General features: G+C 35.5%; 1 protein-coding gene across 1 annotated transcript in view; it reads left to right on the top strand.

Moving 5' to 3' along the window:
- The window catches only part of LOC149786015 (E3 ubiquitin-protein ligase rnf213-alpha-like), a 431,187-nt gene that overhangs the window by 313,762 nt on the left and 105,259 nt on the right, over positions 1–12,166 (top strand). Inside the window, exons 61-64 of the mRNA XM_089978093.1 lie at positions 1,997–2,141; positions 4,009–4,352; positions 4,892–5,055; positions 7,659–7,871. Coding sequence (XP_089834219.1) covers positions 1,997–2,141; positions 4,009–4,352; positions 4,892–5,055; positions 7,659–7,871 — 866 coding nt within the window. The remainder of the gene's footprint in view (positions 1–1,996; positions 2,142–4,008; positions 4,353–4,891; positions 5,056–7,658; positions 7,872–12,166) is intronic.

The raw sequence follows: 12,166 nt of genomic DNA on the forward strand, positions 1-12,166 counted from the left end.
CGGTCGGCACTTAATTAGGTTCTCAGAGAAACGCTCACAGACACAGTTGTTATGGTAGATTGACGCATTTTACATTTAATTACAAGAAGACCCATTGCATTTATGATGATTACATAATGATTAAAAGGAAAGTACTTAAAGTATTTATTAAAGTACTGCCTCCACTCAGCGTGAGTGATATTTTCATTGATCTGAATTTCCTTACATATCGTTAATTGTGGTGTACTAGGAACGTCGTTTGAAAAGAAAATGTAAAAAATTGTATGACCTATTTTTAAATTTGATATTTCATAGTGTTGATTAAAATTTTCAGGTCCTATCTACTGTTTTCGACAATAAAATGAGCATTACATCAAAGTTTCCTTTACCAATTTTAATTGCGATTTTCTTCAAGTTCAACAAATTGGGATCAATTTTGGGGGTATTTTCTGGTTTAAAAAACAGGATCCACACCTGACCCTGTGTTATAAGCGGGTTTGCGAGTTATCAGGGCACGAGTTATTGAGGGAGTGGTGTATATTTGCAATTTACTTACCGTTATTTTGTCTTTTATAATATACTGTTACTGTTGACACTCTATTATATTTATATTGTTTGTCTGTAAATATTATCTGTGTACCTGTCTGTTGAATTATGACATACTTTTGTTGTTATGTTGATACAATATCCTGTCTTTTATGTCTTTTACGCAGACCATTGATGCTAAATATTTTTTTGTATCTTGTTTCTTGACAAAGGAGAAATAAAAGCAACAAATATTGCAGCTAAAGACTATAGTAGGAGATAAGGAATGAATTGAAAAAGGATGGGTTGGTCCCTCATTTACCATCTCAAGGATTCATTGCTAAAAAGTTTGAGCAGATGTACTTGATGTGCTTGTTTTTTTGTACTTAGTTTTTCCTTGGGACTTGTATGATAAAATGGTTGAAAAATAAGTCCTTAAAAAGCAGAGATTTTACTGATGCTCAAAACAGTTTTGAATTTAAGATTTGTTTCTTTTAAGGCTTTTTAAAGACTGAAAGTGTACTATTATTTGTTTCAGTTTCTTTGATTTTCACATTAAGGTCACTGTTCCTTATATAGCCTATCATTAATTCTGTAGGAATATCTAAACATTTATAAATTCTATGTTATACTGATACATCACCTCCACACATATATCAGTAGCAGGTGCTGAGGATTGATGTCATACTTGGATAGCAGAATTATTAAGCACTGCCCTTTCAATGTCACATACCCATTCCCCTCTCTCAAAGCAAGGTCAAGTTCATTTGAAAATTCTGATTAAGTGTTTGGTTATGGTTTGTATGGTCATAGATCCCAAACACAGGAAGGGGGGATAGACATCAGAATTTAAACTGTACAGTTTACATCTGCTGACTTTTAATATACCGGCACACATTCCCAACCTATGACCCATATGCAGGGTCAGTGTAATGAAAATCTTGGTTTTCAGTTTAAGCTTTTCCGCATGGTCACAGTTTCCAAATCCTTAGAGGGATAGCTATCATACTAGAAATATAGAATTAGTAAGCTAAGCTCTTTCATATGCTTGCACCCCTGCCCTCCCTCTGACTTTCATGCAAAGTGAAGGTCATTCAAAAGTATTGCGTAAGTTTTGGGTAAAATTTGTACGTACAGTGATCATTTCCAAACTCATAATAGCTACCATACTTGGACAGTTGAATGAACGTTCTGCCCATTTATATTCATCCATCTGTAACCCTCTCTCTGACTTTCATGCAGAGTCAAGGTCATTGAATGTATAAGGTTAAATATGTATGGTCATAGGTTCCAAATCATGCTAGGACCATAGAATAAGTTGGCTCTGTCCTTTCAAACTCATTTCCCTGAGGTTAAACTTCCCTGTAACTCTCATGCATGGTAACTGTCATTTGAACCTGAAAACTGATTTGGATAAAAAACCATGAAGCAGACAAGACATATCAGATTCTTTGAAATTTCATGTTTTAATCACTTTTTATGTCATTTGCAGTGGTACCAAACTTTTTCTTAGGAGTCAGCAGCCACTTGGTCACTTTGCTGAGGGAGAAGGAAGAGAAAAGTGGTCATAACCCATCTAACTGGCTCCCAAATGAAGCATCTAAACCTGAAAATATCACCAAGGCTGGAACATTCAGGTAAAATTTGATAATTTAATTGTATTTTAGTGTTAACATTTACCATTTTCTCCACATAGTTTTAGTAAAATTTGATATTTTAGATTTCAGTCAGTTTGCAACATTTGATATTGTAAGTTTCAGTTACATGAAAACTTTTGATGAAATATTCAGTTCATACCTATAATAATTTTATGGCAAGATGCTGGAGATTGCACAGACATGCTGGATAAATGTTCTAAAGCTTTTAAATGTGACCCAAGAATTGTAGAACCAGATACCAGTATATCATGAATCATAAACTTGAGAAAGTGGTAAATAGTTTTTTGTTCTAATAAGTTTGTTCTCTTCACTTGAACATTTTTTAAGACTGAGTTTGGGGTAAATGCAAATCAAAACTAAGATCCTCTTCTGATCCTTTATTTGAGAAGTTAACAAGAAACAGTTCAGTTACTAGTATGTGACATCATTTGCCATTAGGCACTCAAGGCTCCTCTGTTTGAAATGCAGGAGGTTTTATATCCCTTACAAGACTGCAGTAGTTATGCTGAAAGTGAGAGAAACTACAGTAAATCCTGGAGATATGAATGCATTATATTTATTTTCTTATTATTTAGGAACTGTATAACTTGCTTAGCAATGAACTTTTTGGGTGCATTTTGGTTCCATGTTTACCTGTACTGATCATGGACCAAAAGTGTATATGGTATGGTCTGTTGTTTGTCATCCATCTATCTGTCACTAATCTTTATAAACTACTTGGAGGCTTACCATGAATTTTTAGACACATAGTTATCCTAGGTCGTAAATGAAATCCAGGGTAGCCATCTTGAAATTATGGTTATTGCTGCTTCTAATGGATAGTCATATCAGCATGGGAGTTTCACCAAAATACTGCTTATGGTGCCTATAGTAAAAATGGGCCATTAGTAACTATCTTGAAAATCTTATCTCTATCTTACCTGAACAGAAAATGTTCTCGACATGGGGGTTTTCACCATAACATTTGTATGATGCCATGCTGGTTCCATTAATAAACTTGGTGTTGATATGACCTCTAATGTAGCCACTACAGGAGCTGCCATATTGAAAATCTTGTTATTACTCAGAAATATCATAAATGCTTTAAACACTCAGCAGTTAAATGGTAAAAGTGTCTTTTCTTCAACTCTTGAAATTTTGGCCTAAATATTTGTTCCCTTTTACAGAGTGATTAAATATGTACCCTGTGTTATGATTAATATGTGACATTGAAAATGTTTTAAAGGTTGAAATTAGGTTCAGTAATTTTAGCTTTACTGTAACATTGATCATATGGATTTAATTTTTTTCAACTTTTTCTTTTGGTGTGTGAGTGTGATTTTGATTTTTAATGTAGCTTTAACAATTTTTCTGTCATATCGCTACAATGTCAGCAGTGTGGCAGTTTATAGTGATGTCGGGCACAGGGGCATCATGTCGCAGACATATAGCATGATGCCCCACCCAGTCACATTATCCTGACACCAGGCCGACCAGTCTTAACACTAACCTCTTAATGCTGAGTGTGAAGCGAGGCAGCTGTTAGTACCATTTTTGTAAGATTTTGGTATGACTCGGCTGGGGATTGAACCCATGACCTGCCTAATCCGAGGCAGATGTTCTAACCACTAGGCCACTGAAGCGGTGGATTTTTCTTTGGTAGTCCAAATAGGGGGTAAAAATGTAAGAACAATCTTTGTGTTTGCAGCAGGTATATAGTTTGAGTTCAGATAATTAAAAAAGTCTTGATATTTGAATTTAGACTTAATTCTGTTTTATTTGACTTGTATTCAAATGAATTTCCTTATTAAACTGTAAGTATATAAACAATACCTAGAAAGTTAAATGCTTCATTTACTTTATCCAGACGTGCATGCATCCAGTATCTGGAGTCCAGGATCTCTCCAATACTTGCTGGAATTATAGCCCACATTGACACCAATCAAAACCTAGACATCCTCTCTGGACATATTTCCCAAGGAGATTGGGTTGCTCGGCTCTGGCTGCACATTTTCAACACCCCATCTGCCATTCAACTAAAGTACTCTGACCTACAATCTCCTGCCATGCGACAGGAGCTGAATGAGGTCATTGTCAAGACAACAGGATGTGAAGGTCATATATTCCAAGCTGAACTGCCATTTTCCTGGCTGATCTTTGAACAAATAGATGCCATCTGTAGAACTGCTCATGAAAACATGATACAAGAAGGTATCAGTACTCAATTGTTTACTTCTCATTTTTTGTTTAAAAATGTGTCGATTACTTCGTAATTTAGCAATAAATGAGTAGTGCAGGCGTATACATGTATATATTCATTTTGTCCGTGTTCATTTTATTTAACTTTAATGCTTTGATTCATTATTGCCTTTTATTTTATAAAATTTGAAACAGAATGGATATGACCAAAAATCGTACTTTCAATTTTAAAGAGAAAAAACTATTGCTTTTGTGTCTTGTTTTATTAAATGTGTGCTTTAATGAAATAGCCAATGCCAAAAAGACAACCTTGAGTTTACAAGTAGAGTTGCAGTACAAAGTAACATGTAACAGTGTAGCTTTAGAGCATTTTTCAGCAGATTTTGTTTGAAAGTAATGCATTAAAATCTTGAAAGAAGATAGGCACTGTATTTCATGATTAGTTGATTAGTCATATGAATTTTATGAAATGTAATATAAATTTTGATACAGATTTGCCACCACTGTCTTGATGAAACAAGTTACTAGTTACACATTTGGGATTTTTTCAGAACAAAATACTTTCAATCTAGAAAGAATTGTCATGGTTTTCAAAGAGACGCCTTTGGGTAGAGTTCTGAATGAGTTTCAAGGACCTGTAAGCAGCGTTATTCAGCTTTATGCAAAGGACTTTATCAACATGACCATCCGAGTGCATACTGATGCTGAAAGAGAGGTATTATCTTGGAATCATTTGTGTAATGCTCTCCTAATAAAGTAGAACTGGTGTAAGTCATTGGTCACTTAACACTACTGACTTTGACTCAAAAAAGGAAATGAGTAGGGTACATTCTAAAACCAACATGCCTTGATTTTCAAACTTGTCAGAGGTTCAGATTCTAAAGAATTTAGCCAAGTACAGTAGAACCTGTTATGATGAACCTCTGCTATGAGTGACCACAATCATAATGCATGGATCAATTTTATTATATAAACGCTCTGTTGTGAGCAACCAGTGACCATGATGTCTTGGCAGAAAATGCATTTCGCCACTGCTATGAACAACCATATTGCAAAAATGGTATTAAACTGTGCCAAATTTATTTAATGAGTGAAACAATGACTACTTACACCATTCTACCCCCCAACCCCCAACCCCCCAACCAAAAACATAGACTGGCTGCCAATATTGAAATATTTTGAGTATGCTTATAGTGTTTGTATTTTCTATTGTAAACCAGGCTGAAGTACATGTAGCTTATTCCATCACTTAGCCTAGTTCCCGACCTTTTTGTTGCTTACACTCACATGTACGTGTAAGACCCAGTATCCCAATGAATGACCATATCATGAGAATAGAGACAGACACCACTAATCTTTATGTAATTATTTGTAACAACAACTGCTTGAATAGTAAATATTTTTCTGATAAAAAACAAAAAGAAGAAAAAAAAGGATTCTGGCTACTGGTTTGTATATAGTGAGAGATGGTACATTCCATAAACCAGGCTAATGTACATGTTGTGAATTGCCATTTGTAAGAGGGGTGGTTAATTGGATTTGGCTGGCATTATCTAGAGGATGACCTCCCTCGATATTATAGCCCGCCGGGAGTGAAAGAAGAATAGAATTTCAGCAGAGAACTGAGCGAGAATACTGGGAAGAAATAAAGCAGTATGAGCCCCTTTTGACAAGAAAATAACAAATTTAATCAGAACAACTTAATAACAACAATTCCAATTCAAGTTAGATTATGTCAGTAGAATTTAACGGGTGTGTCCGATTTGGATTTATTTCATCATCATCATAACGAGAGGTGAAAAGAGCGCAATGTCCACGACCGATTAGCATCACCTTCCTTTCCTTTCCTTGACCGTATATCAACTTCCTCCTAGTTCATCCTTCCTAAGCTCTATGCTTTGTCCCTTCATGGACTTCCTGGTCCTTTTATTCTGACCTTGTCCTTCTTTTTCCTCGGACTTCTCTCTTCAGACTGACCCGTCTCTCTCCCAGAAAGGTGTTCCTTAAAGGACAAAATTACCCCTAAGTTTCTGTATACCCCACTCTCTAGACGTACATAAAATTCCCTCACGTTACTCAGAGCATGTTGGCTATCCACACACTGCATAAATTCTGACTTAGTATGGTAGGACATTGACCTTGCTTCCAGCAGCAGGTTTTAAATTACCATGCGAGCGTCTATCAAATATTACTGTATTCTTTTACATATGCTACTACATGTTCAATTACTATTGCATGAAATTCACAAATTGTAACTTACAGCCATCCTTAACCTACAAAATTATTCAGACATTACAAAATCAGATATAATCAGGTAAGTATCATTAACTCATGATAATCTTTATCGTCCTAACAAACAAAGTAAGTTATTTCATAATACCCTATGAAATCCTACACATGAACATTTGGATCACATACAATCAATTCTACCAATGAAGTATTAACTGTAAAATTAAAAGGTAAATTGCATAACTGTTACAATTCTAGCATCAACACTTTGTGTGAAGTTGAATAAAATAAATTACAGAACAACTCTAGCATCAACACATTTCCATGAAATTGAATAAATGATACATAATATGGAAACAATCAAAAAATAGAATATTACGTGAAACTAAAATTGCATACCTTATTGCTGTTCTCTTTCAGAACTTGTGCATCCTAGCACTAAAACCTGTCTTTCTTTTTACAAGACAGCCACCTGGTTCCTTTCTTGTTTAATGAGGAAAGCTCTATTCTCTTAGGCCTCCACAGAGTCAAGACTCTTACTTTAGAGTCTGAGTGCTTCTAAAGTGTATGCCTTAATTTATTCTGCCCAATCGTAGGCAGCAGTCCCTAATTTTCCCAAAGAAATAATTCCTTTCATCAGACAGCTCAGAATCTGTGAATGATGGTGCATAACAATTTCCCATTGAAAATATAATTTGACATAGGTTCCTACCAAGTGGTTAGGGTTGATAGCTCAAATGTTTACTTTCTAAGGACCATGTTAAGATACCCCAGTACATCATGAAGTAATTTTTTTGTTAAATAACTTACAAAGCATTTTTTTTTTATCAGCATCTGTGAGAAATTGTTTTGGTTTCTTAAATTCAGTTGTAGCCATGTTGTTGTTTTTAGCTCACCAAGTCTGCACATAGTATGTATTTGCTAAGGTTATAGAAGCATGATGGTTATCGATTGTACACTTTGATTTTAGAATGAAATTTCAGCTGTAAAATGAATGTTATAAGCTTCTGATTATACAATAAAAAAGAGTTTCTTTTTTAAATCAACATTTTAAAATACTTTCACATATTTCCTCATTTGTGATTGCAGCTTGTGCATGAAGTGATCTTGGAGTCAGCCGAATCTGCCTTTGCTCACAATCTGACATGTGTATTGACTGGTTTTGTTGGCATCCATGAGGTCTATCAACGCATTGCCAGGCATCTGGCTTACTTCCAGAGTATTAATCAAGTGTGGCCAGGATGCAGTGAGACACTTAAGAAGATGCGGGAAGAGAATCCAGATCATCACCTCTTCAATGAGGTTATTATTCAATGGCTTCCATTTCCTATGCAAAATTGTGTTGGGGACAAACTACATATAAATGTGACAAGTATCAAATTCCAACAAATCCATATATTACTTATCTGCTTGTGAGCACTTCTGTTTCAGGTGAACTATACAAATATTTTATACCTGTTTCATTATCATGTCACTTCATATATGAGTGATGTAGGTTGTGGAACTCTTCAGTCAGTTGAGGGGCCCTGAGTGGCCAAGTGGTCTAAAGTGCTCTCCATTACGGATCACTGCAATCTCACCTCTGTCTACGTGGGTTCGAGTCTCGGATTCGGCCAATGTGGGTATGTGAGAGAGCTTGCCAGTAGCTTCTCGTGGGTCGGTGGTTCTTTCCGGGGTTTTCCCGGGTTCTTCCTCCACCATTAATACTGGCTGCCATGTATAGCCTATCATGTGCTGAAAAATGGAATTAAACCCTACATAACAACAACAACAGTCAGTTGAGGTACATTTGCAGTATGGATCACTTGGGTACATGCCCTATACAAAACTCACTTATTTCGACTGCAAGAACAAACTTAAAGACCTAAGAATGTTTCCTACCTGAAATATTCTCAGCATGTTTTTTTACTTTTTAATGTTTTTCTAATTTCATGGTGTTTGTGTTTGTAATAATATTATTATATGTTTTTTATCTTATAGGTGTTGTCAAATGTTGTAAAGGGCTTAGAGCTTCTAAAGATTAGGCACTATACAAAGTCCTCATTATTATTATTATTATATCGGTCTGTTGGACATTGGGAAAATGTCACTGGAAATACCAGTGTGTGATTTTGAGCCCAAAATTGACGTTGAGTGCTAGTCCAATGTACGAGTTGGATGGACAATGTGCCGGTTATATTTATTCAAGATACCCATGTCTGAACAAGCAGACTATGGGAATGTTGTACTTAAAACCCTATAACACAGCATTATTGAAGAGAAAAAAATTTGGCATAATAGGCAACAAAGCACTGATTCAAGGAAGTGAATCTTTGTCAGAGTTCATGTTAGTGAAAACTGACAGAGGTCTCAGAAACACTTATAATCACGTGTATTTGGATGTCATTTTTTATTGGGGATGCAGAAAATCACTTAGGTGAGAGTCGTTCATATGCATGTAATAGGTGGGCAGCAAAATTCAAAGACTTGCCAGCCCTGCTTCAGCCACATGCTTAGTGGGAAAATGTGTTGATCAATTAGCTGTGCTGATATTTACAATAACAGAATTTAATGGCTGAAAGCCCCCCCTCCATACATGTCACCATTATAAGAGTACATCAAAAGGACATGCTGCAATAGCTGTGCGGCAAGATCAAAGGCTTTGACTGGCAGTTGGGTGGGAAAATCTACTGATATTTACAGTGCTTGAATTCAGAGGCAGAAAGACCCAGAGATGTACTTGTGGTTATTTATAACAGTACATCAAATAAACGACTTGAGCTTTCATTATTGTGTTCATTTCTGAGTGTAACGGAATAAGCAGTGCATGTGACCTTGGAATCATGACATGTTGAGACTTGGACTTGAATGAGCATTTTGGGGTTCAATGGCAAACTGACGAAGATTGTAACGAGATTCAGGAGAGTGCTAAAGTTGCTTAGAACTGATAGTTTAGATGGGACAGTAGCCAAGTGTAAGAAAGTGTGTGATGCCTAGCTAAGTGCTTTGAATAAGACCTTTCATGGATTGACAAATTTCAGACTCACTCTGATGGACAAACAAGAGCTATGTCAGTGTTATAAAGAATGTAGAAATTAAACTCAATGGCAACCAATAGTTCTTATAATTTGCATAGTTTTCTGGGAGGGACTGCAACTTTTGCTGGTGGGACTGCTATTTTTACCAAAATGGGAGTCCTGGACTCCTAGTTTTAAAATCCTAGTGAGACCTCTGGAAAACTTTCTTTTTGGAACAGAGATATCCAAGACAGAATACCCATGGGGCCATACCTGTGAGATGTTGAAAATTGCACAACCATAAAGAACAGTAACTTGTTCAAGCTAGTTATGCATATGCATTTCAGACAGCAGGCAATGAAAGGAGTTCTCAGCATAGAATAATATTCATTCACAGAGAAGGAGGATCATATTAAATTCAGAAACAATTAACAGATTAATGCTCATAGGGAACATCAGAGAATCCCTGTACAACATAATTACATGTGTTTAGATCTCTAGTTGGCAGAACCACCATGGCAACAGAAGAATAACAAGACAAACTTTCCTATCATGCAGATGTATTACAAATGAAGTACATGCTCTGTATGTGCAAAAATTAAATGACATTAAACATAAGAGACTGACTCATCTGTGTAAACTCAAAGCAAGATGGATAAAATTTGTCCTGTTTGTGTTTGGTTCATCCTATTTATACTTTGATCATGGTGATATTTTCTGCAGACCTTTTGGCACTTAGTTCCAAGCCATCATTTGGTATTTGTGTTACGAATTGGATTACTATTATCTAGTACACAACATTTTGAAGCAGTGTCATTAACTAATGATAAAATTGGATTCTTTACTACACTACTAATCTGTTCATCCTGATTTATTTTTACCATCTCCTTTAGTTTTACTGGTACCAGTACTTTTAATAAAATTGTAACTTCTATTTTCTTGCAATCTAAATATTTGTAATCATATGTGATTGTCAAAAGGTAAAATGTGCTTAGTTTTGTTGTAAAATCTAAAACTATTAATTAGCAAGGGACTAAAGTAAAAAGTGGGTCAACTTTATGTGTGCAGAAATTATTGCCATATTACAGTGTTGTTAGAAACAACAGAATATTTGTACAATATGTATTTTGCAAAGTTGTAGAAATAGCACTCGTATTGTCACCACATATTCTACTTAAATAATAATATCATTATTTCTGTATATTCCTATAAGTATATAATCCGAGTCCAACTGAATTGTTAGAAAAATTTTAATTCTTTTGACAACATCGTAATTAGCTGTCAAATATGGAGTAAGCCTAAGGTCTTTCTACCATCCCAACCAAGACCCCACCACAACCACGTGACCATGCCCAATGACATCACTGTAATAATCGCTATACAGCTAGAGATGACATCTCTTTGAGCATTTTGATTTCAATAGAGCCTTAACAGAGTGGAACAGTAAGAAAGTGACAGATATTTAAGTGTTAGGGAGATATTTAACAATGGCTATTCCTCCCGCCACCACTCCCTCATTGGAGACCACACAAACACAAAACTTAGAGTAAATCCTGAAATCCTGGCACCATCCCTGCAGGGGAGATAACTTAACTATTTTATTTGATTTTATTAGTCTCTGGTTATCTTTTGGTATTTCTGTTACGTGAACATTATCTTACAGTGTGTCCAGTCAGCATGGTCAAAAAAGGCTTACAACCACTGAGAGTTGTTGGAGGACTCACTACAGATATGAAAGAACGAAAACCATACTATAAATCAGTGAAGATAAAATAGAGTATATATGGGTTTGACTGTCCCTGATTGGTTGATAATGAAAGTAAGATTTTAGTGAAAACAATCTTTTAAGAGCTTGTCCTACTTGTCACTGAAAAAAGTGAGGGACATTGTTTTATTAACATAAAATTTCCGTCCCTTTACAGACCTGAGTTTGGAAGACTCGTTACTGAAGTCAGCAGCTGACTCTTTGGTGCAGTATTGAAAGCACACATTTCAAATTTGTGTAGGTCCAGAAAATGGTGCAGCTGTTATGGTTTTCTTTTCACAAAAGCTGTTGTCATAGATGTGTCTATACTGATACAAATTTGATCATGAGTACTCAAAATTTTAAGTTATTGAATTTTAATATCATGGTGTTTGCACAGGTTTACAGTGGGAACTGAATTAGTACAGCGAGTCCTGAATTCTTGAGTTTTGTACAGAAATATGGAATCCAAGCAGAATACATCCAGAAATGTAGAGGTTTTCAATCTTGGATTTAGTCTCCCCGTTGCATTTCACATTGATATGTATATTCACAGACAATTAGTCTAGTAGTAGAAAAAGTATGTGACAAATTTAGATACATATCATAAACAAGACAAACAGTATGTAGGGGGACAAGATCATAAGAACAGGCTGGAATGGATAAGTATAATAAAAACAATAACGAGTAGAAGTGTGCCTCTTTTTTTATGTGTGCAACATTATTTTCTCAGCTTCAGTAAGAAATTACATCAAAGAGAAGACAAAGGGTGTACAGTTAACTAAACCAATGTGAATTTAGCTACTTAAAAGATGTATCAAATCAATTTTAACCTTCTGGTTATATCTGTTATGGTC

Source organism: Sinohyriopsis cumingii, chromosome 12 (assembly GCF_028554795.1).
Source record: "Sinohyriopsis cumingii isolate HCF-2022 chromosome 12, ASM2855479v2, whole genome shotgun sequence".
NCBI classification, from domain to species: Eukaryota; Metazoa; Mollusca; class Bivalvia; order Unionida; family Unionidae; genus Sinohyriopsis; species Sinohyriopsis cumingii.